This window comes from Hyaena hyaena, unplaced genomic scaffold, assembly GCF_003009895.1.
Source record: "Hyaena hyaena isolate Hyena2069 unplaced genomic scaffold, ASM300989v1 scaffold_1, whole genome shotgun sequence".
NCBI lineage: Eukaryota > Metazoa > Chordata > Mammalia > Carnivora > Hyaenidae > Hyaena > Hyaena hyaena.
In genome coordinates this window covers 4,343,136-4,369,949 of record NW_024080633.1, presented here as the reverse complement: position 1 = coordinate 4,369,949, position 26,814 = coordinate 4,343,136, and the positions used below count along the sequence as shown (strand labels likewise).

Here is a 26,814-nt window from a genome sequence, read left to right as displayed (position 1 = left end):
GAACTGAGTCATTGGGACAGAAACCATCCGACCCTTTGCAGAAAAAGTCTGCATTCTAGGAAGAAACAGTGGTTGAGTTTTGGGTTATACGTGATTAAGATCACTAATTTTTAAATGATCACTGTCCCCCTACATTAACCATGCTTTATAATTCCTTACAATGACCTAAAACATACTTGAGTCTCAACATTCACACAGACAGGTTTCTTACTTAGATGGGTTATAAAACAATTTTATAGCAAGAGAGTTCTCTTCACACTGAGTGTCAGAAAACATAAATCTGCTACTTTTGACAGAAACCAGAGTAAAATGTGGTATTACATGAAACCCTCAGTTGAATTTGAGAAATCAATTAACCAAAGTTTTCTATTTATTTCAGAAACTTGTAAACTTTGTTTGCTTGTTGGAATAGATAAATCATTCCATAACCAGATCCTGAATTTCAAAAATATTTTTTAAGACCAAGTGATTTGCTTCATAGTCTCCTTTCAACCCAAGCTGTTCCCAGGCCTCGCTCCTCAGCAGAACTGCCCAGGTAGATGATCAAACCCTGATGACCAGGCCACATTCCAGACCTAGGAAGTCAGTGCTGGGTCCCGCTCTAGTATTTTCATTGCTTCCCTGGTTATTCTAACCTGCAGCCAAGGCTGAGAACCATGCTTTAATTAGAGCTGTCATCATAAAGGAGGGCTTATGTAGTTATTTTTTCCACATATATGAGCAATTAACTGGCGCAAGAGAGGGTTAGGTGTTTTAAAAGAGGCAGGAAAAAGGTGCTACAGGAACCAAAGGAGGAAGCAGCCATCCATACCAGGAGCCTATCAACTCAAATGGAAGGAAGATTCTGGAGGGCAGGAGATTAGGGAGAAGGATAGCTTTCACTCAGGCACTATATACGTATATTAAATGCATTTACAAACCTGAGATCATATAATTTTGTCTATAACCTGTGCTCCATCCATGTCACTAGATAAAAGTCTATGCCATTTTAACGACACACTGATATTAAGACTGAATTTAAAGCAAATAGGCACAGAGGGGAATGAAGGGCAGAGTGGGATGGAGGGAAGAATCGGACTTTGGAATCAGGCCTGGATTCCAACTCTCTTCCAGCACGAGTTGTGTTGCTATGTCACTAGCTGTGTGACCTTGTGCCAACTCTTCTCTGTCCTTATCCATAAAACAGAGACAGCAATACTTGCCTCATCCAGTGGTCTTGAAGACCGAATGCAGCTGAGGTTCATTAGGCCCTCAGCACTAAAACTGAAGGTATTTCCAACCTTCTTTCAAATGGAAGGGCAATGTGGACATACACTTAGACAAGTGTGAGGGAGGAAGTGGCATCGAGTGAACCCAAACTACGAGAGGAGGCTCACAGAACTCCCTCACTTGTATCTTCTTGACCCTGGGAAGATTCCTCCTTTGCCATTCTTCCCTAGCTCTGCAGCCATTAACCGAAACTGGTAGGTAACGGTCCCATGACCACCACCACCATCATCACTAGCACATCAACTCCATCATCATCATCATCATCATCCCTATCATAACCATCATCCCCACCACCACCACCATCTTCACTCTCATCTCCATCACTATCATCACCATCTCATCATTACCTAGCAGGGGGAACTGGACCAGCCTTATATCTCCCAGACCTGTTGTGGGAAGTGATGGGCTCTGAGATCATGGTAAATCTAATCCTGCATCCTGGGCTGAGGATCCAGCATCCTGACTGAGCGCAGATGAGCCCTGGCTGAGCTTCTCACAGTCTCTGAGACTCACTCTTGCCTTTTGGTCCTACAGGGGGATCAGTTTCAGTGAGACAGCAGCAGCTGATGCTGCCCTTGGCTACATCATTGCCTTCCTGGTACTGCTGTCCACGGTGAAGCTTTGGCATCTGCTCAGGTTGAACCCCAAAATGAACATGATCACATCAGCCCTGCGCCGTGCCTGGGGGGACATTTCAGGCTTTATCATCGTCATCCTTATCATGCTTCTGGCTTACTCCATTGCAGTGAGTGGTTCCTTTGGTAAAACCTTCAGGGCTGGTCTCCTTGGAAGCAAAGGCTCCTCAGTGGCGGTGGTGGTGGAGTGCATTGAGGATTAGTGTTCAGAAGACTTTGGAACCTAAGGGAGATGGTGGATCTTCTGAGTCCAGGGCTTTTTAGCTGGGAGCTCGTAAAATGGCTGGCCAGCCCAAATGGCAAAGGCCAGCCACCCCAAATGGCAAACTCTTACTCAGTTGGGTAAGAGTGAGGAGGTATAGTCTCTAAGACCAAAAGGGCCAACTATCTCCAATAAAGGATTCTTTTCTGTATCTGGACCCTACCTGCATATGCCAGTTCTCCTGACATTCCATGTGCTCAGACATGCATAGAGCATTCCCTCTGTGTTGGGGGGTGTGGAGATGAACTGGGCAGAGATGGGGAAGTGAGGACGGACACATGAGCAGGCTGTGTCACTGCTTGATGCCCTACACAGGCATGAACTTAAAAGGGCCAAAAATCATTTCATTCAGCCCCTTGACACTGAAAGCATTTTGGCAGTCATGTCTCTTGCAAATGAAAAAAATATACTATCAACTATTTTATTACCAATTAATGTGGGAAACAAAGACCCTCTGACACATCTTCATCTCCATCTGAATATAACCCCCATCCTCTCCAAGTCCACGTTCCCCATAATAGCACACTTCCCACTCCTCTGTGCCCCTTCACCCAATCTGGACCCACTCGCTACCCCAGCCCCTCTCCCAGTTCTTGACTTGGCCCCATCCAGTCTTACCTCCCACCATCCTGACCTCCATACCACACAGTGGTCCCTCTTATCCTACTTCCCACACTCTCTCTAACCCTCTCCCCATTCCTTACCCATCTTTTTCCTGTCCCTATCACCTCAACCCTGACTCCTCCCTTCCTGACCTACTTCATCCTCCTCTCTCACCCTCAGAAATGGGGTGAGTGCACTGATGGAGTGATGCCGGGTGTATGCTAAAAATCTGGAGTCTGGTTTTATCGAAAGTACTTCACCTGACCCCTTAATTCACATGGGTTTATTCAGTCTCCCATCTGTGGTATAGGACCTACAGGGACACTGCAGTGTCCTGAGATGAGAAGTTCGCAACTCAGAGCCAAGGGAGTGCTAGGCCTCCCTGACACATGAGTGGAAATCTTTGGCAGGAGGGGTGCTGTGGTGAGGAAGAACTATAGGGGAGGCCCTGCCCAGGCACAAGCCTGTTGTCATCCAACCCAACTCCTCTAGAACAAAGAGACTGGGGCCTCAGAGAGCCCAAGTTCATTGCTGAGTCTTAGAGCAGCCATCTAAGTGAATGCAATGGCAGCCTAGCAGGTGGTGCTGAGCCCCAGAGGTGGATGCGCATCCCTCACACACCCACTTGCAAGCCCCCATAGGTAAAGTTCTGCCAGACCAACAGTAAGGCTGACCCAGAACATGGACTCTACTGTCAAACAACAGGCTCTGGGGGTGGGGCGGGAAGGTTGTTTGGTTTCTTTTTCTGTTCATAAGGACTCTTTCCATTACAGTCAAACTTAATATTTGGTTGGAAACTCCGTTCCTACAAAACCCTCTTTGATGCAGCAGAAACAATGATCAGCCTTCAGCTAGGAATCTTTAACTATGAGGAGGTAATGGGGTGGGGTCGGGGGAACACGGACACTCCCATCTACACCAAGCCTTTATGAAAATTAGAAAAAACACCCTCCTCAAATGCCTCTCCCTGAGTGGATGTTACCCCTTGGGTCCATGGCCAAGCACAAGGCAATTTTGGACAAATAAAAAGTCCCCTTCCTCCAGGCAGACAGCCCCATACTAGGGCCCGTAGCTTGCCCTGGGGACCTCTGCTTACAGGAGAACATCATGCACTGACTACTCAGGAGAGAGCTGTGCTAGGAGGTCTCTGGAAGGGAATGCTGCCAACCCTAGCCAGAAATTGTGCTTATATTTCGAAATGGTGGCAGTAGGGAGTAGGGGGTGCTGTCCTTTTCCTGTCTTGATAGCTCTCTCTCTCTCTCTCTCTCTCTCTCTCTCTCTAAAACTTATTTGAGAGAAAGAGAGAAAGAGCGAGCAGGGGAGGGGCAGAGAGAGGGGGAGAGAGAGAATCTGCACTGTCAGTGCAGAGCCAGATGCTGGGCTCAAAGTCATGAGCTATGAGATCATGATCATGAGCCCAAGTCAGTTGTTAACCAACTGAAGCATCCAGACACCCCATCTCTTGGTAGCTCTTGAGAGCACTGCCCATACTCTCAGCTGCCAGACAAAAGGGACCCTTCCTGGTTCCAGGCTCTCCTAGTCTGGGAACCAGTTTTCCCTCTGAGGGTGGCTATGGGGCAAGTGGCCACTAGGACCCAGGACTTCTGGGGATGACTCTTGGCTTTCTTCCTGACAGGTCCTGGACTACAGCCCAGTGCTTGGCTCCTTCCTGATTGGGTCCTGCATCATTTTCATGACATTTGTAGTGTTGAATCTATTTATCTCTGTCATTCTGGTGGCCTTCAATGAGGAGCAAAAAGATGATCAGGTGAGTCCCTTTGGCCTATTCAACAGTCACTGACCTTGAAGTAAGAAGAAACTGAGCAGCCCTAGACATTAGGGGGACTTGAGAGACCACTGTAGCTCAAAGCTCTCACTTCATGGGAGGGGAAACAGGTCCAGAAGGAGGACATTCCTTCCTCGAGAACACAAACAAATGAAGGGCAGACTAGAATTGGGTCTCCTGATTCCCAAGGTGGCACTTGGTTCACGACCCCAGTGACGCTCAGCCCTGAGTGTATATTTGAATCACATGGGGGCTTTTGGGATACCTGTTGCTGCACTGAGACCAATAAACACAGAATCCCTGGGTGAATGAGCCAATCATGTGTAGTTCTAAAAACTTCCCATGTGATTTTAATATACAGCCAAGACTGAAACCTTCTAAAAAGTTATTAAGGAAGACAAGTTAGGTGATGCAAACCTTAACACTCCATAAAGTGGACAGTCTCTACTCAGAGAAATACAAATGCGGTGGAAGGCAGGAAGCTTTTATAGGATAAAAGAATAAAGAACAAGGAAGAGAAAAATGAAAATATATCTGATTGGGGCCACACAGTCAACCTAGTTTGGGGTGAGATGGAAAAGAAAAGAAGAATAGACCCCAAAAGTGGCTTGGTGTTTAGGGGCTGGCTAACCTGATATACTGCATTCTGATAAAGGGGATCATCCAAAGGGACCCGAAAGTTCTCTAAGCTTCAGTCTGCAGACACGGCATCCCAGGCAGGAGCACGTCCATCTTGGGCCCAGAAATTTGTTTCAACAAGTCATATGGTAACTAGCTTAAATTTTGAGAAGCCGGCAAATTATTTCCCAAAGCAGCTGCACCATTTCATGTTCCCAGCTGCAATGCAGGAGAGTCTTTGTACATAAACTCCTAACAGCCTCTCTTGGGGGTGGTAGAGGGAACACTGTCCTTCTCATCACAGGGGAAGAAGAAACCTCGGGATAAAGATGGGAGCACCACACCCCTGGGATTCCCAGAAGGGGAATCCCAACACAAAATTGACTCTACATACTCCAATGACTTTGGCAGAGACCAAACTGAACAAAAAAAACATGGTTTCCCCTCAGAAAGGAAGAAACCCAAGAAGGATGCTTCTATGTATGTTGCATGGTTCTTTTTCCCTCCACAGCTGTCGGAGGAAGGAGAGATTGTCGATTTGTTGCTGGTGAAAATACTTGGTTTCCTGGGCATTAAATGTAAAAGAGAAGAGCCTGGAAACAGCAGGGAGGAGGCCGAGTTGCTGTCAGAGGTCGGGCCCCCTGTACCTGTGTCATCTGCACCCAAGCTTTAAGCTCTTCATCCACACATGAGCATCTGTAGAGGGCGAAGGCCAGAGCCTCGGACCTATGCTTCCCAGTGATTCTACAGTCTCTCCAGGCCAGTGTTTTTCTGTGTCCATAGAAAAGCCACCAAGTCTGGCAAGTAGAAAAAATAAGAAAAATATATGCTAAGTACTTAAAATCTCCACTACTGTAATAGACTGTGCAAATGTATTTCTTTCTAGAAATAAAACAAATACTGTCTGGAGTTTGGGGAAAAAAATGATCTCTACGGACTATTTCATCTTCTTGGTTAGTCAGGGATTGGTTCTGAATGATTCTATCTCAGAAATAAAACAAATACTGTCTGGAGTTTGGGGAAAAAAATGATCTCTACGGACTATTTCATCTTCTTGGTTAGTCAGGGATTGGTTCTGAATGATTCTATCTCAGGGTTTCTCAAATTGTGTCCAAGAAGTGTTAATGGCCATCATATCAGTTGCCTCTGGTTGCCGGAACAAAGTAGCATAAACTGGATGGCTTAAACCAACTGAAATTTATGGTCTCCATCCCAGAGGATAGCAGCCCCAAATCAAGGTGTGAATGGGGCCATGCTCTCTCTGCAGACTCTGGAGAAGGGTCTTCACTTCTAGCTTCTAGGGTCCTCTGGTTTTTCTTGACTTGTAGATGCATCATTCTAATCTCTGCCTTTGTCACCACATGGCCTTTTCCCTGTGTGTCTGTCCCTGTGTTTCTTTCCCTCTTCTTATAAGATCTTAGCCCTGCTGAATTAAGGGCCCATCCTACTCCATTATGACCCCATCTTAACTAATTACATCTGCAACACCCTTGTTTCCAAATTTGATTACATTTTGAATAGTAACTGTTGGGCCTTCAACATTATCTCTTTAGGGGACAAAATTCAACATAATAGGTGTCATTCCCCCAGAAATGTTTCTGAACCAAATAAGCGAGAAACACTAGATTACTAGATTATAAAGGTTACACATGTTCTTTAGTATGAGAACTTTCAGAGTTTTTAACATACTAAATATGCACTGTGAGTCTCCTGGACTGAGATGAGCATGTGAGATAAAGGTGTAACAATTCCCAAAACTTTTTGACTCCAGCTTTGCAGCACCTCAGTCAGGGCTAGTGTTCCTTAGTTGATACTTTGGGAACTGGTAATCTGCACCAGTGGTTCTCAAGCTTGGCTGCATGCTAGAATCCCCAGTCTTTATCCCAATACATCAGAATCTCAGAATCTCTGACCTAGGACCTAGGCATCAAAAATTTTTTTTAAAGTAGACTCTACGTCTAGTGTGTAGCTCAGTGCAGGGCTTGAACTCAAGACCCTGAGATTAAGACCTGTGCTGAGATAGAGAGTCAGGTGCGCTGGGCACCTGGGTGGCTCAGTTGGTTAAATGTTCTACTTTGGCTCAGGTCATCATCTCTCAGTTCATGAGTTTGAGCCCCACATTGGGCTCTGTGCTGACACCTTGGAGCCTGCTTCAGATTCCGTGTCTCCCTCTCTCTCTGCCTCACTCCTGTTCGCACTCTGTCTCTCTCTTTCAAAAATGAATAAACCTTAAAAAAAAAAAGTTAAAAAAAAAAAAAAAAGAATCGGGTGCTTAGTTGACTGAGCCAACCAGGCACCCCCAGGCATCAATAATTTTATAAAGTCTCCCTAGGTGATTCCAATGTGCAGGTAGACTTGCTAACTGTGCTCCAAATTCTGAGAACCACAGATCTAGCTAACAAAAGATGTTCAGGTGCCTTTGTGGGTAGGGCATGTTTCCCCTCCCCCATGCAGGAGAGTGGACCACACATCCTCTCCAGCTCATTTATCTCTCCCCCTCCTTCTCACGCACTTGTGGTAACAGACACTCTAGGTTGCCTGCCCCAAATCCTTTCCATGTCTTCCTCTTTGCTATCAGAACCCAACTTTGTTCAGGCAGCCATCTACCCCTTTCCCCGGAGACTCATGGGAAGGTGACCCTGCAGCCACATCAATGTAAATCCTGTTAGTCTTAGTGCTACTAATTCATTTCCCTTGACATGAGGGATTCAGGGTAGTCACATGACCCAGTTCCAGGCAGTGAAACCTGAAGTCTCTAGGATACTTCCAGGAAAGGTCTACTTGCCAACAAAGAGAGACGCATGGAGATGGCACCTTATGCTGCTAGATGTGGTCTGGTCTGAGCAAGACTCCAGGAACTCTGGCAGTTACTCTGAGACCATGTGGAACCATCCAAAGATAGCAGAGCAGAAAGATGAGAGGAACATGAGTGCTTGATGAATGACTTCATCAACCCTGAAGCTGAATTACTGGCTTCTATTTGGATGAGAGTTAATTTTTTTTTTAATGTTTTATTTATTTCTAGGAGAGAGAGAGAGAGACAGCGTGAGCAGGGGAGGGTCAGACAGAGAGGGAGTCACAGACTCTGAAACAGGCTCCAGGCTCTGCGCTGGCAGTCAGCACAGAGCCCGACGTGGGGCTCGAACCCACGAACCACGAGATCATGACCTAAGCGAAAGTCGGACGCTTAACCGACTAAGCCACCCAGGCGCCCCTATTTGGATGAGAGTTTAAATGTCTTTTTATGACAGTTAAGTTAGGATCCCACTCTGAAAATAAAAAAAGATCCTTTATAAAGAGGCACATAACATGCACTTACACAAACCTTGAGGATTTCATCATTTTCTCTCCAACCAAAAGCCCATCATCCATTCATCCATCAGGTATGAACGTGAGCTACATGTGCAGGGACACTCATCAGATAACCTATAACAAGGTGTACACACAGGCCCCAATAGACCAGTACATAAACCTACCCAGATAATACAGTCCGTCTTTATTTATTTATTTATTTATTTATTTATTTTTAAATGTTAATTTTTTGAGACAGAGAGAATCCCAAACAGGCTCCTGTCAGCACAGAGCTCGACATGGGGCTCAATCTCATGAACCATGAGATCATGACCTGAGCCAAAATCAAGAGTCAGATGCTTAACCGACTTAGTCATCCACGCGCCCCAGTCTGTTTGCTTTAAATATGAAAACTTTTAAGATCTGGAGAAGTTGTAAGCTCTTCATCTCTCATCTTTTTTTTTTTTTAATAGTTTATTGTCAAGTTGGTTTCCATGTAACACCCAGTGCTCATCCCAACAAGTGTCCTCCTCCACGCGCATCACCCCCCTTCCCCTCTCCCTCTTCATTTCTCATCTTACCCATCTACTCTCCACCCCTTTACTGACTGTAAATATTAAACTGGCAACTCCTTCAATTGTATTGTTATGAGAGGAAAAAAAGCTTAAATAGATGAATGGACCCCTTCTGAGACACTTGAAAGAAAAGACCACAGGCAATTCTCAGGAAGTTGTACCAAACGTGCCATGGGATGACCTTCCAAATCTCAAGCCATGGATGTTACAAAGATTACCAATTAAGAAAAAAAAATTTTTTTTGATTAGCCTTAATACTTATTAGACTTTTAAAAATGACACCTTGCCTATTGTTTTGGTGGAAGACCATGTGATATGGTTCACAGATTGATATGTGACCTTGTTCTTCCACCAAACACATTAGTCAAGCTGGGAATAAATATTTTAGGGCATGGTTTGCATTGTGCAATGTTGGCTTATAACAAAACAACAATAAAGACAGAATATTGACATGAGAAGCTAGCCAAAATCTGGAGTTTGGAGTAGACCACTGAGAGCCAGTCAGCATCCCAAATGGAGGCAAGTAGCAGAGCTTAACAGCAGTTGACCGTGTACCCAACTAGAGGTCAAATCCTGCTACTGCCACCTAGCCACCTAGTAGCTGCTTATGCTAGACAGGCCTTCCCCATTCCACTCCTGGGCAAGCCAATTAACCTTTCTGAGCCTCCAGTTCCACACCTATGCAATGAAAGTAACACCTATCAGAAAGGGGTTTGGAGAGGATCAGAAAGGTAATGTTTGCACAGTCCCAGGCATATAGCAAGGAAAAGGAAAACGAAGCAGGATTGCCCTTGCAAGCACTGCACAGATGTGCTAACAATGACCATTTTGTAAATGGGGTGGAAGCTCAATGCAACAGCATGTAAGTCTCCCAAACACCCCTTCACACTCTCACATACACACACGCTTTAGGGTGTGTGTAACATTGAGTATGCGGAGTTGATAATCTGTAATAATGAAGATGTGGAGCTTGAGGTGTTTTTCATCCCAGTGTTTCTTTGCTGATTCCTGCCCACTCCATAAAATTTGTGTTGAAGGTGAAGTCTTTTCCAGAACTTAATTATTTTCCATCTCCTTGGATGGCGCCATGACTTCTGTTTTTCTGGAAAGGCCTTGGTCCCAGGGCTGGATACTTACACAAAGAACTGACCATGATGGGTTTCAACTTAGTCTTTTGATTGCTCCTGGATTAGTTAATTGGCTCCCATCCAGTCTCCACCAAGGAGACTCCTTGCCTCTCTAGGGACTTCATGATTCTGTCTGTCCCCTGCATGGGGTACCCTGGTCCCTTGGGATCTGTAAAGTAATAAAGTGGGTTCCTGGATTGTTTTCAGTATTTCTCAAAGTCAAAGAGAAACTACGTGTCAGAACTTCTTTGGCCACTGCCCAACAACAGTCGTCTTCTGGAATGATTCTGTTTAGACCTGGCTATGAATCCTGCTCTGGGTGACCTTGATCCTCTGAAGAAAGGTGGGGGCGTATTTAACGGACTGAGGACACTCTATCTTCCCCAGGACCTCAGGGACCCAGTGGCACGGGAATGCCTGCCCCGCGAAGCCATGTCTGCCGGAACCCTTCTCACTGTCCCGGCGGGTCTCCCATGCTAGCAAAGCTGGAGCTGCTGACCCTGCACTTTCACTATCAAAAAGCGACTCTAGGATACTAGGCCCCGCCGGACCTCGGCCTGCCGCGCTAGGCCCCGCCCCTGACCCTCAGCACCTACCGCAGATCCCCGCCCCTCTCTAGCGTGGCCCTATCCGAGGCCCCTCTCGGCCTGGAATCCCCGCCCCCGCGCGCGGCCCTACCAAGCCCCTCCCCTCCACGGCCCCGCCCCGTCCCCGGACCAGCCGGCTCGCTCCGGCTCGCTCCGGCTCGCTCCAGTCCCGGGCCGTCCCCCGCCCCGCCCCGCCCCGCCCCCGTTGGCCCGGGTTCTCGAGGCGCTGCACTGCGACCCCGCACTCTGCGAACATGGCGCTACGAGCGGTGCGGAGCGTGCGGGCCGCGGCCTGCAGCCTGCGCGCCGCCTCCGCTCCCGCCGCGCCCTGCCTGCCGCGGCCCTGGGGGCTGAGGGCGGGCCCCGTCCGGACGCTGCGCACGGGCTCAGCTCTGCTGTCTGGTAAGCCCGGGCGGGCACGTGGGTGAACCCGGCTGCTTCGGGGGAAGGGGCTGGGCGCCTCCGTCCCCGCGTCAGTGCTTACCTCGAGTCGCCCGTGCTGACCTCCGGGTCCAGAGAGGCGACCCCTGCCCACGCTTCTTCCTACTGCTCGGATCCCTGGTTGCGTGGCCGCTGCTGCCTCCCTAAGTGGCGTGGCCGACACCGCAGCCTTTGTCCTGCGGGCTGGGGAGCCGGGAGGAGGAACCTGGCGCACACGCGTGGCCGCTCGCTGCTAGACACCGGGCAAGCGTCGCTAAGCTCCATCGCGACCTTAGGTTATCTTGCGCGTGTGTGCATCGTGGGCCCTGAAAGTGGAGACATAGCAGGCTTTGCTTTGCTATGTGGGCTATCATTGAGATCTCAAGTCAGATTAAAGCAAGAGCACTTAATGAAATTAAAGCACGGGAGCTAGATTTTTACTGCCAAAAGTGAGCATAACTTTGAAGACTTGCCTACTTCCCAAAAACAGTGAGATAAAGTCTTTTGGACCCATATATTCTGCTAAAGTCTATACTGAATCATGGATGTGGTGGGACAGAAATGAGGTCTCACACGGACTTGGAATTTAAGTAACTAGGAGACCTGCCCCCAAATACCCTGGCCATCTCTGCTACTTTATATTAGTGCAATTACCGCTGCAGAAAACGTGTTCTTAATGCGTGGACAAATGCTTGAGACCCTAAGAGCATCTCCAAGAACTCTAGGGTGCGTAGGTCTGTGATGGCTGCTGTGCATTAAGTTGACTATTTTAGAAACCTGTTTGGAACTGGAAGAATTGATAGCATATTTATTTATTCAGTCAAACATAAAGATGCTACTCTCCCGTTGCTCTTATATTCCTTTAGTTCTGTTGGTGAAATGTATCAATATTTATCAATTTGAATACAAGAGGAAAGCATATCTGAGATAAGAATATGGGTTGTTTTTTTTTTTTTTTGGTTATTCAGTGTAATATCTAGTTAAATATTGTCCAAAATACCAACACCCATGATCTGGTTGAACACTAAGGTTTTTAAGAACAGAGACCCAAGTTCCAATTTTGATTCTACCTCTTATTAGCTATGTGATCTGGGGCAGTCATTTAACTTGTGAGTCTCTCCCTCATCAGAAAAATGGAAATGATAATGCCTACCACACAAAGTTGTTGGGAGGCTGAAATGAAAACGCAACCTTTATGTACAAGTAGCCTGACAAAAGGTGAGTACTTGGTAAACGTTGTTATGAAATATTATAGAATCAAATAATAAAAAATAGTTTTACCAATATGTTATCTGACTAGGGACTTAGAACGGACTTTTTTTTTTTTTTAAGTAGGCTCCACGCTCAATGTGTGGCTTGAACTCAGAACCCTGCGATCAAGAGTCGCATGCTCTACTGAGTCAGCAAGGCACCCTGAGTAGTGACTTTGAAAGGAAAATGCCTCATTTTGAGGCCAAAAGTGATGTTTTTAAATGCTCAGTAAGAAGTAATTATTTACCTAATCTGTCCACTTTTTCCTTTTGGGCCAAGGATTCAAGGAAAATTAAACTAACCCTGGTCTTTAGCCTAAACAGCTTGGTCTAGTAAAAAGTCTTATGGACTTTGAAGTTAAGTGGACTTCCGTGCAGTTCCCTTACTAATGCTGCCTCTCCTCTAAATTTATGGTTGCTCAGTTTTAAACTGAGTGAGGGCACTTACTCCTAAGATTATTCTTACAATTAGGCAAGATGGCAAGGCCCAAATCAAGACGGTAGTCTCAGAGAAGGCATGTTTGTTGTTGTCCAGCCCTTTAAAAAGGTATTTTTGGATTTAAACTGCTCATAATTGGTATTGTAATCAGCAAGTTCTAGAGCTGTAACAGTGATAGGGAGAAGTGTTGTAGCCAAATACCTATGTAGATACTTTGTTCAGAATATCCTTTACTAACTAAATAACTAAAATTATTTCTTTTTTAATTTTTTTAATGTTTTATTTATTTCTGAGAGAGAAAGAGAGGCAGCGTGAACAGGGAAGGGTCAGAGAGAGAGGGAGACACAGAATCCGAAGCAGGCTCCAAGCCCTGAGCTGTCAGCACAGAGCCCGATGCAGGGCTTGAACCCAGGAACTGTGAGATCATGACCTGAGCCAAAGTTGGACGCTTAACCAACTGAGCCCCCCAGGCACCCCACTAAAAAGTTATTTCACTCTCTAAAGTTCTGAGTGCTTACTGTTTGCGAAGCATGGTGTTTGGAACTGGGAATACAAGTGAAAACGGGATAAACCACGCTTTTGCTGGTTTTGTACTTAGTCTCTTTCCTGGGGAGAACTGACAGAAGGGCTGTATGTGTAGCTTCTCAAGTGCTACGCGCTTGTAAGGTCAGGACCCAGGGAGACTGGTGCAGTGCTGTGGGAGCAAGTTGGATGGCCCCAATCCTAGCCTGGAGGGCTAGACAAGGGACCTGGCAGGAAGGAGCTCCTAAAGTTGACATAGTCGAGAAAAGGAAGGGGGGGGGGAGGGCGGGGAGAGTGGCAGTCAGAGCACCAAGTATGAACTTTACTACACGAGAGATCAGATTGTCCTGAAGCAGTTAGCTATTTGAAATGGAATGGAATGAAGCAAAGCAAGTTCTTTTGTGACAGATATTACAACTTCTTCCAGTAAAGAATATGAAATTAAAGTTTTTTAATGATTGGGGGAAAGAAAGTAGTAGTAATATTCTGCTGTGTATCAGCTGTGTAATCAAAGCAATTTAATGCAGTCTTAAGTACAACTATCTTTTGGGTTAAGGGGTAAGAGTGAACCAGCAAGGCTTACCCTAAAACAGTATTTGAAGTAATGAACCATTTTCCTGTTAACTTCTGAGGCTTTATTTTTGGAAAAATACTTGGTCTCAGAATATGGTGTGTATATATTTAAGCAGATAGCATATGCTTTAAATTTTTTTTGTTTTGTTTTAAAGAATGACGGTAGCCACTTTCTTCAAGGACAGGGTTAATTCGATTAAAATAAAATCTTAAGGACTCAGTCAAGTTATAATTTGTTCCAGGTCAGTTTCATTCCTGTAAGATTCCACTTTATAACCAAGTTGCAGTGAAGCCCTCTTAGGTCAACTCTACCCAAAGACGCATTTTTTTTTTTTTTTAGGTTAAATTATTTATGAGCATTTGTAAGCATTATGAGCATTTATGTTCCCTCACCCCACATCTGTCTATAGAGGAAGAGACTACATTCTGTATAACACAGACCATTAATAGATAAGTATACTTTGAAATGTCCCCCAAAAGTTTATATGTGTGATTTAGACTAATGTTGGAATAATAAAATCTCCAAAAGAGGCACCAGGTGTTCACATCTTTGCCTAAATAATCCTACTGTTGGGGAGATGTTCTGTCTTCACGAGATCTGGTTTTTCCTGGGCAGTATATTGAAAGGCAATGTCAGTAAGTCAAACACAAATACTAGGGAAGTCTTGCCTTTTGACAGCATTGATATGAAAAGTGCTTTTTAAGAAGTGATGCCACTGCTTTTCTGAAATATTGGTCTTCTGTTTTAGTGCGTAAATTCACAGACAAACATGAATGGATAACAACAGAAAATGGTATTGGAACCGTTGGAATCAGCAATTTTGCACAGGTACTGGATTGTCTTGAAATATTTAAAACAGTCAGCACTTGCATAATTTGGATTGTCTCTACCTTTTAAACATTGTTTATTCTGCCCCTTAGTATTTTGAGCCCTTTCAAGAATATCAATCATAAGTGAAACAAGTAAAATATAATTTAGTCAGGTTAACACTTAAAAGTGAACATCCCTTGTTCAGGAAAGATGTTTGTTTCATGTTGGGGCAGTTAAGGCAAGAAGAGTAAGAGCCAGTTGAAGGCTTGGAGTGTTGACAGTGCTTTTGTGGATTCTGTGATACACACACCAGCTGGGGTGTGAAGAAGGAAAACCCTAGATTGGCACAGACTGGACCAAGGCAAAACCTTTTATTTAGCCAATCTTTTTCTCTTAATCTCCCACTGATCCCATATTGAGAAATTATGCAGAAGAAAATGAGAACTTTTATTAACATAAAATAGCAGTAGGAGTCTGATTTTCCACTGCTTCTGTTGTCGGGGGTGGGGCTGGTAGGGGAAAGGGGTTGTTGAGAATCAATGACAGTTGTATCTTCACTGGCGTTTCTGCATACCTGCTTAGGCCCAGTACCACAACGTGCTGGGTGCAATATTGTGCCAGTGTTGTCTTCCCCTCCTGGAGTTGATGAGGGGAATCCCCTCCATGGAACACAACGCACAGAGCATTACATGGTGGATGGGTGACATGAGTAGTACAAGGGTTGTAACTCACTGACCTGATGGAGAGCTCACTTCTTAATAAACAGAGTCAAGGTCTTCAGGGAATACAAGCTTGAGGACTATGATTTGCAGATCAGTAGGTAGGATTTCGGCAAATACAGGAGAGGCAGTGGCCTAAACAAAACGGCAAAGGTGGAAAAGTACAGGTGTATGTGTTCTCAGAGGAGCTCTAGTATATTGGGGAGGGGGGCTGTGGAGGTTTTAAAGTGTTGTGAGAAAAAAACCAAAGAATGTGGCCCCTCAAATGTAAAATATGTCCTCTCTGAATTATAGAGTGTTAGTGTTTGGCTTGTTTCTATTCACTAGGAGGTTTAATTTGATTTCTTAAAGGTTATTGTTTTGTTTGTTTTAGGAAGCTTTGGGAGATGTTGTTTACTGTAGTCTGCCTGAAGTTGGGACAAAATTGAACAAACAAGGTATTTTTCTCATCTTGGTATATGATTCATGCCTTAAGTTTTCCTTATCTTGAATAATAACGTTTGCACCTAGGATCAGTTAGCATGCTTTTTACTCAAGTAACAGAAAACTCATCTAAAAGTAGATTCAACAATTGAGATTTATTATATCTCCTTCAGGAAGTCTGGAGATAGGTGGACACAGGATTGGCTTAGTGGCACAGTGAAGGTTCATCAAGGACATGACTTCTTTTCCTACTTTTTCTGCCTCAGTATGTCAGAGGTCACAAAATGGCAGGAAAATCTTCAAGCATCACTTTCTCATGGCCATATCCAAAAGTAGGATGAGAAGGTAAAATATGTTTTTCTTTAGAGGCAGTAAAGAATATCAGGAAAGAATGGGCTCAGGAGTCAGAACCTGTTTTAAATACTGACCTCACAATGCATCAGCTATGTAATTTTGGTGAAATCACTTAATTTGGGTCTCATCTTTGTTGGGATAATAATAATAGCTACCTCATAGTTGTTTAAGGGTTAAGTTGAAATTAAGCATAATGTTTAGTATTAGTGCTTGATATGTTAGTACCAGGCTTATTATTATTCATGGGCTCTGTGACATACAGAAGACTGCCCTACAGAATGTAAGTATCTGTTTTTCTAAATATCTTTGACAGTATTGGCCATATGTTTTTCTGCTTAAACTTCCCCACTTATCTTGCTTGAACTTTTTCTGCTTCCTGGCTCTCAATAGTCATATCCCTCTTTTTGAAGGTCTACATAGCAACCTTTCCAATGTCATAATAAGACCCTTGTGATTGATCATCTTTATGTGTCCATTTTTCTTCATTCTGTACATCAGAGACCACTTGTTCTTACTTTCTTTTCTTGTGTTTTATGTACTTTGTATCCACTCTGCTGTTTTCAAGCAGGAGATCTGTTTGTGAACATTTTTCTTTACAGCAAGTGAGCAGCATGAACCTGCTTTCTGTGCTTAAAAAACTTCTATTCACATAAATATCCCTAATGAATGGTCTCTAAACTTTCTGCTAAAGGTGCTTATAAAATTGATGCACAGTTTACATGCATTGAAAGTGCGTGATGTATGTACAATCCAGTGAGTTTTGACCAACGCTTTGCAGACTCTGTCCATTAAGATCTTTCTTGAGATGGCTTCTTCTCTGATTTATCACCATAGATTAGTTTTGTCTATTTAATTTCATTCAAAAGGAACCACAGTTTAGGTCTGGCTTCTTTGTCCACTATCATGATTTTGAAATTTATAATGTGATGTACTGTTCATATTTTGTTGAATAGTGTACCATTATGTAACATTTTAATCTTTCCTCCTGTTGATGGATTTTTATGTTATTTCCAGTTTTTAGCTGCTAGAAATAAAGCTGTAAACTTTTGTGAAAGTCTTTTTTGTAGATGTTTTCATTTCTCTTGGCTAAGTACATATCAAAGTGGAATTTCTGGCTTACAGTGTAATAGATATATTTTTAACTTTGGGGAACTGGCAGTTTCTTAGAAAGTGGTTGTACCATTTTACATTCTCACCAGCAGTATGAGAGAGTTTTTAGGTACTGCAGATCTCGTGGTTTTAACCTTACCTTTCCTAATGACAACTTATTGTTGAGCACCCTTCCACATGCTTTTTGCCACTCACATTTTTTGTGGTTTAGTTTCTAGTCAAGCCTTTACCAAATTTATTTGGGTTTTATATATTCTAGGTACAAATCCCTTTTCAGATCTCTATTTTATGAGTATTTTGTCATATTTTGTGATTTTCTTTTTTCTTGTGCTTTTTTGAAAAACTTAATTTTTAACAAGTTATTAATATTTTTATTTATGTATAGAACACTGTATTCCATCTAAGGAATCTTTGTCTCCATGGTTCCCATCTTATACACCCTAGTGCCATGGGGTGCTGTGGGATATTTTATATTTTAAATTTTTGACCTCTTTTGGACCCCACACAACCAATAGCTTAGTGGAATTAACAGTTTCAATATTAGGTGTATGTTAGTTTGGGTAATGTGTCTTTGAAACAAATACTGCATGAAAATAAGCAAGGATCATCAAATAAGGTAGTGGTTGATGTTCTGATTCCATGGTAGCAAACTTGTATAGTATGCAACAGACACATTATCAGTAAATAGTTGTAGTTAAAGGTGAAAGTAAGTTACTAAGATACTTAGGGCACTGGGAACCAAGAAAGTTTGAGCAACTCTGGCATATATCAGGTTTGCAAAGGTGGTCACTGTGTGTGTTTTTCTTCAAACTTCACATTAAATTCACTGTTCTTATAGTTTCGTAGATTCCTTTGGATCTTCTGTGTAAACAATGTAATCCATAAATAAAGAGCTTTATTTCTTATTTTCAATCTTTCTGCATTTTTATTTCTTTTCCTTGCCTCACTGCACTAGACTGAGTCCTCAGTGTAATGCTGAATAGAAGTGGTGAGGTAGACGTCATTGCCTTGGCCTTGTTCCTAATCTTGAGAGAATGCATTTAAGATTGCATCATTATGCATGATGCCCATATGGTGGCCCATTATGAGGAGGTTCCTTACTATCTAGTTTGAGAGTTTTGATCACTTATGGATGTTGAATTTTGTCAAATTTGTTTTATGCATCTATTCACATGATTGTAGGGTTTTCTTCTTTATTCTGTTAATGTGATTAATAAGACTTATTCTTTTACAGAGAGGGAGCCCGAAAGCAGGGGAGAGGGTCAGAAGGAGGGAGAGAGAATCTTAAGCAGACCCCATGCTCAGTGTGGACCCAGATGCAGGGCTTGATCCCAAGACCCTGGAATCATGACCTGAGTCAAAGAGTCAACTGACTGAGCCATCCTGGCACCCCAAGATTGATTTATTTTTATTTCTATTTTATTTTATTTTTTATTTCTAGGAGAGAGAGAGAGAGAGAGAGAGAGAGCGTGAGCAGGGGAGGGTCAGAGAGAAGGAGTCACAGACTGAAACAGGCTCCAGACTCTGAGCTGGCAGTCAGCACAGAGCCTGACGCGGGGCTCGAACCCACGAACCGCGAGATCATGACCTAAGCGAAAGCCGTACGCTTAACCGACTAAGCCACCCAGGCGCCCCTATGATTTTATTTTTAAGTAAAGATATTTAGAATGTTTTATCACACCTGTATTAAATGCGACTACTCCATGTTATGTGTTCAGTTATTAACTTTTGATATTTAATATTTTAATTTTCTCAATTTAGAGGAGTTTGGTGCTTTGGAAAGTGTGAAAGCTGCTAGTGAACTTTATTCTCCTTTATCAGGAGAAGTAACTGAAATTAATGAGGCTCTTGCAGAAAATCCAGGACTTGTCAACAAATCTTGTTATGAAGATGGTAAGTTGTTACTAGAAATTTTTCAAAGGGTTACTGCTACAGTTAACATTTAACCTAGCGTTTAAAGCAAGCTTCAGCTGATTTTAACTTCATCTTTCTGCACTTTTTGATAGTAAATAGTAGGGATGTTTACTACTGTTAGGGATGTTTGATAGTAAATAGTAGAGCTAAACACAGATTAGCTCAGTATAGAAGGTTATGTTTAAGATCTGTCGCTGAAGGTACTGCCTTATTTTACAATGTTCTTGGCATCCCAGTTGGTACTCTTTGTAAACACTTGCAGGTATTTTCCTCTTCAGACATAAAGTATCCAGTCACCCTGTGTGGTGTAGGCAGTTAACACCCAGTGTGCCAGTTTGCCAATTTTTTCATATATTCATCTTCCCAATAACCTGGGGAAGTATGGGGGGACAGCAATTTTCTCTATTGTGTACATGAACTGAGTCTCCAAAGGGTTCATCTGTTAAGGTCACACAGCTAATAAATGGCAAAATCAGGATTAGCTTGTAGGTCTCCACTGCCTGTCACCTAGCCATCCTACCTCCATTACTGCTTTCTGCTGCCGTCACCTCAGCAGTTAGTGTTTCTTCTGGGAAAGAAAGCTGTCCCTGGTCTGTGTATCTGGATCCCTCAATGTTAGTTGTTTGTGGTTATGACAACTTGAGGTTTTTGTTTTTTTAATTTTTAAAATTTTAGTCCCAGTATTGTTAATAGAGTGTTTTATTAGTTTCATGTGTGCAATATAAGTGATTCAGCAGTTCTATACATCACTCAGTGCTCACCATGATAAATGTGCTCCTTAATCCCCATCTCCTACTTCACCCATTCCCCACCCACCTCCCCTCTGGTAACTATCAGTTTGTTCTCTATAGTTAAGAGGCTGTTTCTTGGTTTGCCTCTGTTTTTCTTTTCCTTTGTTTTGTTTCTTAAATTCCATGAGAGTGAAATTATATGGTATTTGTCTTTCTCTGACTTAATTTCAGTTAGCATTATACTCTCTAACGACATCCATGTTATTGCAAATGGCAAGATTTTTTTTTAATAGCTGAGTAATAATCCATTGTATATATGCCACATGTTTGTCCCTTCGTCTCTCAGTGGACACTTGGCCTGCTTCCATAATTGGGTACTGTAAATAATGCTGCAATAAACCTAAGGGAGCGCATGTATGCTTTCAAATTCGTGTTTTCATATTTGGATAAATACCCAGTAGTGGGATTACTGGATCATAGGGTAGGTCTATTTTTAATTTTTTGAGGAACCTCTATACTGTCTTCTACAGTGGCTGCACGAGTTTGCATTCCCACCAGTAGTGTATGAGGGTTCCTTTATCTCCACATCCTTGTCAACACTTGCTATTTCTTGTCTTTATTTTTAGCCATTGTGCCAGATGTGAGGTTAATAGTCCTTAATCCATTATGGTAGAATCTGTTCTGGCTTTAATTTTCAGTTGTGATATGCAAAGATATTTACTGCATTGTGAAGAGTACAATATAAAACTCCTTGAACAAATAATGAGTGCTTTATGTAAAGAATACTAAACTTCAAGGCACTCAGAAATTTTTTTACATTTTGAATTAATTTGACTATTATACTTTAAAAAGATAATCTGGAATATGATAACTTTTTTTTGGTTGCAGGTTGGCTGATCAAGATAACACTCAGTAATCCTTCAGAACTGGATGAATTAATGAGTGAAGAAGAATATGAGAAATACATAAAATCTATTGAGGAGTGAAACTGGAACCCCTAATAAACCAGTATGAAACAACTTAATGTAGCATAGTTGTCTTAAATTAGTGGTACATAGAGGATTTAAAATAGCAACTTTTAGCAATACCAATGCAAAAAGAAACTACTTAAGACAATTTTAATGAAAGAAAACACCCCTTAACTTTCTAATGATTGCAGATAAAAATATGTATTCTTTTTTGAAACATCCTATGATTTTTACGCTAGGCTCCAGTTAAAATACTCACAATCCTGAAATTATCTGTGGTTAAAAAAAACTAGTTATAAAAATTATGTAATTAAAGGATAATACTGTCATCTTAAGCCTTTGGGAATTGTAACTTGCTTACATCTATCCCGGGATTGGGGTTAAAATACTTAAATGATCTGTCCGCTGAAAATAACTGGCAGTGGGGAAAGGTTTGTTAGTTGTATAGTGCCAGATTAAGAACAATACTATCTTAATTTTGTAATATACTGTGCTTGCTGGTGCTATTTTTGTATGGTGAAGCAACAGCCTTGCAGAAAGATAAAAAGTTTAATAATAAAACATTCAATTTCGTTAATCATGTTTTTTTGCTTTGCTGTTAATATTTCATTTAGTGACTGTTAATATTTGTGAAAAATGCTGATTTTAACTTACGGAAAGTTATTTAAGGGAATTTATTTTTATATGTATCTTTTTTAGGCTTGCTTATTTTGAGAGAGCGTGTGCATGTGTACACAGGCAGGGGAGGGGCAGAGGGGCGGGGGAGAGAATTCTGGCAGGCTCCGTGCTGTCAGCATAAAGCCCAACATGGGGCTGGAACCCATAAACTGTGAGCTGAAATCAAGATGCCTAACTGAGCTACTGAGGTGCCACTTATAAAGGAAATATAGGGGCACCTGGGTGGCTCAGTCAGTTAGGTGTCTAACTTCGGCTCAGGTCATGATCTCACCGTTTGTGAATTTGAGTCCCACGTCAGGCCTTGTGTTGACAGCACAGAGCCTGCCTGGGATTCTCTGTCTGCCCTTCTTGTGTGCTCACTTGGTCTCTCTCAAAATAAATAAACTTAAAAACCAAATACATAAAAAATAAAAGGGGATTTAAGCCATAACAATGAAAGGTTCCAACAAAATGTTTCCTTTTAGTCACAAATCTTGTTTTTCTTAAAGACCTAATTGCCTGATAGTATTAAGTAGCATTTTTTGGTCATCTTTCATATAGTGAAAAGGAAAGCACTGCCTAGTTTTGTTTTTATCATGCTAAGTTAGAAGAGGAAAACAAGGCAAAAAGTTTGATCAACACAGTGCAAAGCATCCTTAAGAAAGTAAACCACATTCAGGTTTCCACTTTAAGTAGTGGGAATAGCAGCGGACATAGTGAAACTTTATAAGCTCCGACATGGACTTAGTGAATATTCTTTGCAGCTTAAGCAAATTTACAGTGCCCAGTTATATTTTTTAGTTGCTAATATAAGTACACAACAAGAGAAGTCAAGCACCTCTATTATTTTTCCCAGTTGGTGCAGGAAAAGGGAGGTATTCAAATATTACCACCTTCTGATGGTAAATAAACGGCAAAAGTGAAAACCTAGAGGAAACAGGTAAATAAATCTTCTCTGCTCAACAGAAAGAAACCATCCTTTAATGGCCATGGCACTGCTGAGCTATATCTCTGCACCTTTAATCAAGAAAGTATACAAACTATCTTGGATGACTGTCTCCCTATTTGTATAATTATTAGTCGATTTTTAATTATTAAAAATTAATTTGACTCTGCTTAGGAAGTAAAAAGGAATGAGTAAATGAGTAATAATAACATAGATTTTTACTCTTTTGTTTTGAAGATACTCTTATATATCACCTTTCATGATCAAAGCAATAGCCAGAACTAGGTAGGACAGATCCCCAACGATCACCCTTTCACAGAAAAGAAAGGTGGTGGAGAGGATAAGACACATAAAGGGCTGGGCAGTCATGGTTAGGATTTTCAGTTTTCTGGTTCATTCTTCATCAGTTCTTTAGCTCATGTGACTACAAAGATACTTAAATTGGAATGTGGGTGGTGGGAGGGAGGATGAATGTTCTAAAGGGGGGAAGCAAGCAAACCGGCAGTTCTAGAGTGAAAGTCCTCAGTGATTGTAATCTCAAAGAGATGGGCAGTTTATTCTCCTATCCTTTCCCAGAGACACACATTTGCTTTATTTATTAGGCTCATTCTGAGTTTTCAAAGAGCAGAAAGAACATTATGGCAACTTGCTCTTTTGCTATTTAGAATACAGAACCATTTCAACCCATATTGAATAGCCCTCCATAGAGTAAATCAACAGAATTTAATTTCTCTGATCTCCTATTCCTTTTGAATGGTTTTGGTCTTAATAGAGCAGTTTAATAACAAGTTTTGGATAATGTTTGCTATAATGAAAACTCAAGAAATGGATCAGGTTACCCGAGAAGTATTAAAATTTTGTTTTTATCACCTCAAAAATTTTATTATCGCCTCCCAGAGTTTAAAGAAGTTGACAGTGTTAAGTTTTAAGAAAGAAACTGCTAGAGGGCTCTGCTTAGGAGTGCTAGTGTGGGGGCACCTAGGTGGCTTAGTCGGTTGGGCGTCCGACTTTCGTTTAGGTCATGATCTCGCGGTTCGTGGGTTCGAGCCCTGCGTCGGGCTTTGTGCTGACTGCCAGCTCAGAGCCTGGAGGCTGTTTCAGAGTCTGTGATTCCCTCTCTCTCTGACCCTCCCCTGCTCACGCTGTTTCTCTCTCTCTCCTGGAAATAAATAAAACATTAAAAAAAAAAAAAAAAAAAGGAGTGCTAGTGTGAAAATAGGCAGATATTTCAGGTAAGCTCTCAGCAAATCAGAATTCCTCAATTTTTCTGAATTTGCAGTTTTTCTGGGGCTAAAATACCAGTACTGTTCACCTTCAGTTTTAAAAGTTATGCTAGCTGTCTTCATTACTGCTTAATCACTGTTCAGAGATCACACATCTGCCTTCCTCAGAAAGGGCCCTCACTTAACAGAGATTAAATTCTTCCTTGCAAACGGCTTTACTGCTCACCACATACCCATCAGTATTTTCCCTTTCTTTTCTTCCCCCCTTTTAAATGGACTCTTTATTAGAGCAGATTTTTCACAGCAAAATTAAATAGAGAATACATCCTTCATAAATCTCCTGCCTCCATCTTTCTGCTTTTGAAACCTTCCTTTGCCAACCCTGGGATCTTACTCTACCAGAGTTTCTGGTATTTTGATTCAGTCTGTATTGATTTTTTTAAGCGTGACCAGCTAAACACACTTCTTCCTTAATGTCTCTACTCAATCACCATATCTGGCTTTTTTACCTGCTAACCTTCAACAGTGATTACTACTAGCCCATTTCAAATGGGTATGCATGCACAGTTATGAAGGAAATCAGCCACCAGAGCTTCCAACTTGCACGTGTTTATGAGAACATGGCTGCAGTCAGGTTTAATTAAGAGCCCAGGTGGCTCAGGTGGTTGAACGTCTGAGGTCATGATCTCATGGTTTGTGAGTATGAGCCCCACATAGGGCTCTGTGCTGCAAGCTCATGCTCTGTCTCTCTCAAGGATAAATAAAACATTAAAAATTAAAAAAAAATCATTTCATAAAATACTTAAAATGTTTGGTATACTTCCCAGAAACAAAGTAGCTTTAATAACAGGGTAACAAACCCTTCTGCCAAGCAGGTGATTTCAAATATTGTTTTCAAAAGAAGTGAAGAAGACCTAACCAAACTGTCAGCTGATCGTTACATTTTTTGGTTGTTGTTGGTGGTGAATAATTATGTGATTTCTGTGTGGAAAGGAGTTAAAAAGTTTTTTTGGAACACTGCTATAACAAAACCTCTTTCATGTGTATCTTCCTATGAATAAGGTATCTCAGGTTTATATATTAAAAAAACAAGGGGCACCCGGGTGGCTCAGTCCATTAGGCATCCGACCGGCTCAGGTCCTGATCTCTCAGTTTGTAGGTTCGAGTCCCGGGTTGGACTCAGTGCCGACAGCTCAGAGCCTGGAGCCTGTTTTGGATTCTGTGTCTCCCTCTCTCTGCTCTTCCCTCTCTCTCTCCCTCAAAAATAAACTTTACAAATAAATATAATTGGGGCTGGATCTGTCTCATTCTAGCAGTATGTGATGTTTATGCACAGATACAGGAATTGGGGCTAGGGGAGGAACAGCCCCACCCATTTAATTTTGACACACTTCCAGTAACGTTTAATATTTATCAACATGTGATACATGCCTACTGTTTGTTAGATGAGTAGGAACGGAGATAATTCTCAGTCTGGAAAAACAAGGGACTTTTAGCCTTACGGTCTTACAAAAAAATTGTTTCATTTTCAAATTATTTTTTTTGACTGCACAGAAAAATGACAAGACTAGTCAATAAATCTTTGACCATAAATACGTTAGAATAAAGTGCTTTGTAGTAAGCAGAATAAAAATACAAATATGAATAAGAAAAGGCAGAGTAATTTACATATTTTAGTTTATATTTTTAAATGTTGATGGGTATCAAACTCATTAAATTTAGATTTCTTTCAGTGCTTTTCAAAGGGTGGTGTAACTTTTTTAATGTTTATTTTTGAGAGAGAGAGAATGGGGTAGGGGCAGAGAGGAGGGAGTCAGGATCCAGGCAGGTGCTACGGTGTCAGCTGATGCCGGGCTCGAACTCACCCACCATGAGACCCCGACCTGAGCCACCCAGGTGCCCCTGAAGTTACAGTTTCGTACAATCGTTTTTAGGAGTATGCAGGCATACCATTACTTCCAGGTTGTGAAATACAAGATCCAAATATGCCTATTGTAGGTAACGAAATGATACCAAAAAAAGTTCTATCTAGAAAAGCACTTCGTTCTAACATGCCAGAGTAGTATGACACAAGTCTCCCCACAGGCCTTCTAGACTTTCTGGTACAGTATGTTCTGTGCAAAAGCAGGAATGAATACACAGCTATCTCTCCAAATGCCTCTTAATCACAGTGCTGTCAAAGACATTCTAATGCTTTTATACAAGAGAAATAGTTACACTTGAAAAAAAATACACACACACACTAGAAAGCGGACGGGGCTTTGGAATCAGGCCTGAGTGGAGTCCAGGCTCTACACCCAATACCTGCCTTGGGGCGTGGGTGCCCAGCCCTGGCTGCAACCTTGACGTGCTCCAAAGTGACAGGCCCCGAGGAGGGGGCAGCTAGCCTTCCACTGTCTTCACCCAGCTCCTCACCTGGCTTCGGGACGCGAGGGAGGCCATTTCCCTTCGCTCGTATACAAGATGCCCGTGCCCACGTCACAGCGCTGGACTGCTACGACACAAGTGCCACCGCTCGTACCGTGGGTGGGTTCAAACTAGCACCGCCCTGTTGAGCACGCGGAGGCCAGAAAGTGAAGGATGCGTAGATTCCACTAGAAACCTGGCCGCGTCACCCTCCCGCAGTCATTACCCTGGAGGAGAGGTGGTCGGGGGACAGCTAGCAAAGCCTGGGGCCTAGAGGGCGGGGGGGCCACGGATGCGGCTGAGCATCCTACAACTCGCAGGGCAGCCACCCCCCACAGCACCATCCCGCCCACGCCGACAGTGCGGGCCGGTGAGGGGAAGCCGGTGCAAGGGTCCTCGCTGTCTAACTGCAGGGTCCGGCGGACACGCTGCCGCTGCGTCTACTTCCCGGACTCGCGCTCGGGCTTACACCTTACCTCAGACGCCGCCTCAGGCGCTCTCAGCCCCCGGAGAAGCCTCACCTGCCGCTAGAAGGTGCGCAGCGGCGCAGAGCCTGCCGGGAGCACGTGCCCACGGCCGTCAGCCAGCAGCGCCT

At 42.9% G+C, this 26,814-nt stretch overlaps 2 protein-coding genes and 2 long non-coding RNA genes across 4 annotated transcripts in view; 2 read left to right on the top strand and 2 right to left on the bottom strand.

Moving 5' to 3' along the window:
- PKD1L2 (polycystin 1 like 2) overlaps window positions 1-5,864 on the top strand; it is an 86,800-nt gene extending 80,936 nt beyond the window's left edge. The window contains exons 40-43 of the mRNA XM_039225928.1: window positions 1,804-2,014; window positions 3,543-3,644; window positions 4,406-4,537; window positions 5,685-5,864. Coding sequence (XP_039081859.1) covers window positions 1,804-2,014; window positions 3,543-3,644; window positions 4,406-4,537; window positions 5,685-5,846 — 607 coding nt within the window. The 3' untranslated portion in view covers window positions 5,847-5,864. The remainder of the gene's footprint in view (window positions 1-1,803; window positions 2,015-3,542; window positions 3,645-4,405; window positions 4,538-5,684) is intronic.
- LOC120227936 lies at window positions 353-1,878 on the bottom strand. Its single transcript, XR_005527374.1, has 2 exons — window positions 1,656-1,878; window positions 353-647 (listed from the first exon to the last, which is right to left on the bottom strand). It is a non-coding gene; the product is annotated as an uncharacterized LOC120227936 (long non-coding RNA).
- On the bottom strand, window positions 1,951-26,811 carry LOC120227928. The gene is made up of 4 exons (XR_005527371.1): window positions 26,696-26,811; window positions 11,238-11,499; window positions 5,821-5,970; window positions 1,951-2,127 (listed from the first exon to the last, which is right to left on the bottom strand). It is a non-coding gene; the product is annotated as an uncharacterized LOC120227928 (long non-coding RNA).
- Window positions 10,936-21,043, top strand: GCSH (glycine cleavage system protein H). The gene is made up of 5 exons (XM_039225954.1): window positions 10,936-11,155; window positions 14,707-14,786; window positions 15,861-15,924; window positions 19,136-19,267; window positions 20,908-21,043. Exons 1-5 carry the CDS (start codon window positions 11,008-11,010, stop codon window positions 21,003-21,005), a joined length of 522 nt encoding a protein of 173 aa, XP_039081885.1. The 5' UTR covers window positions 10,936-11,007; the 3' UTR covers window positions 21,006-21,043.
- Window positions 26,812-26,814: the final 3 nt, after the last annotated feature.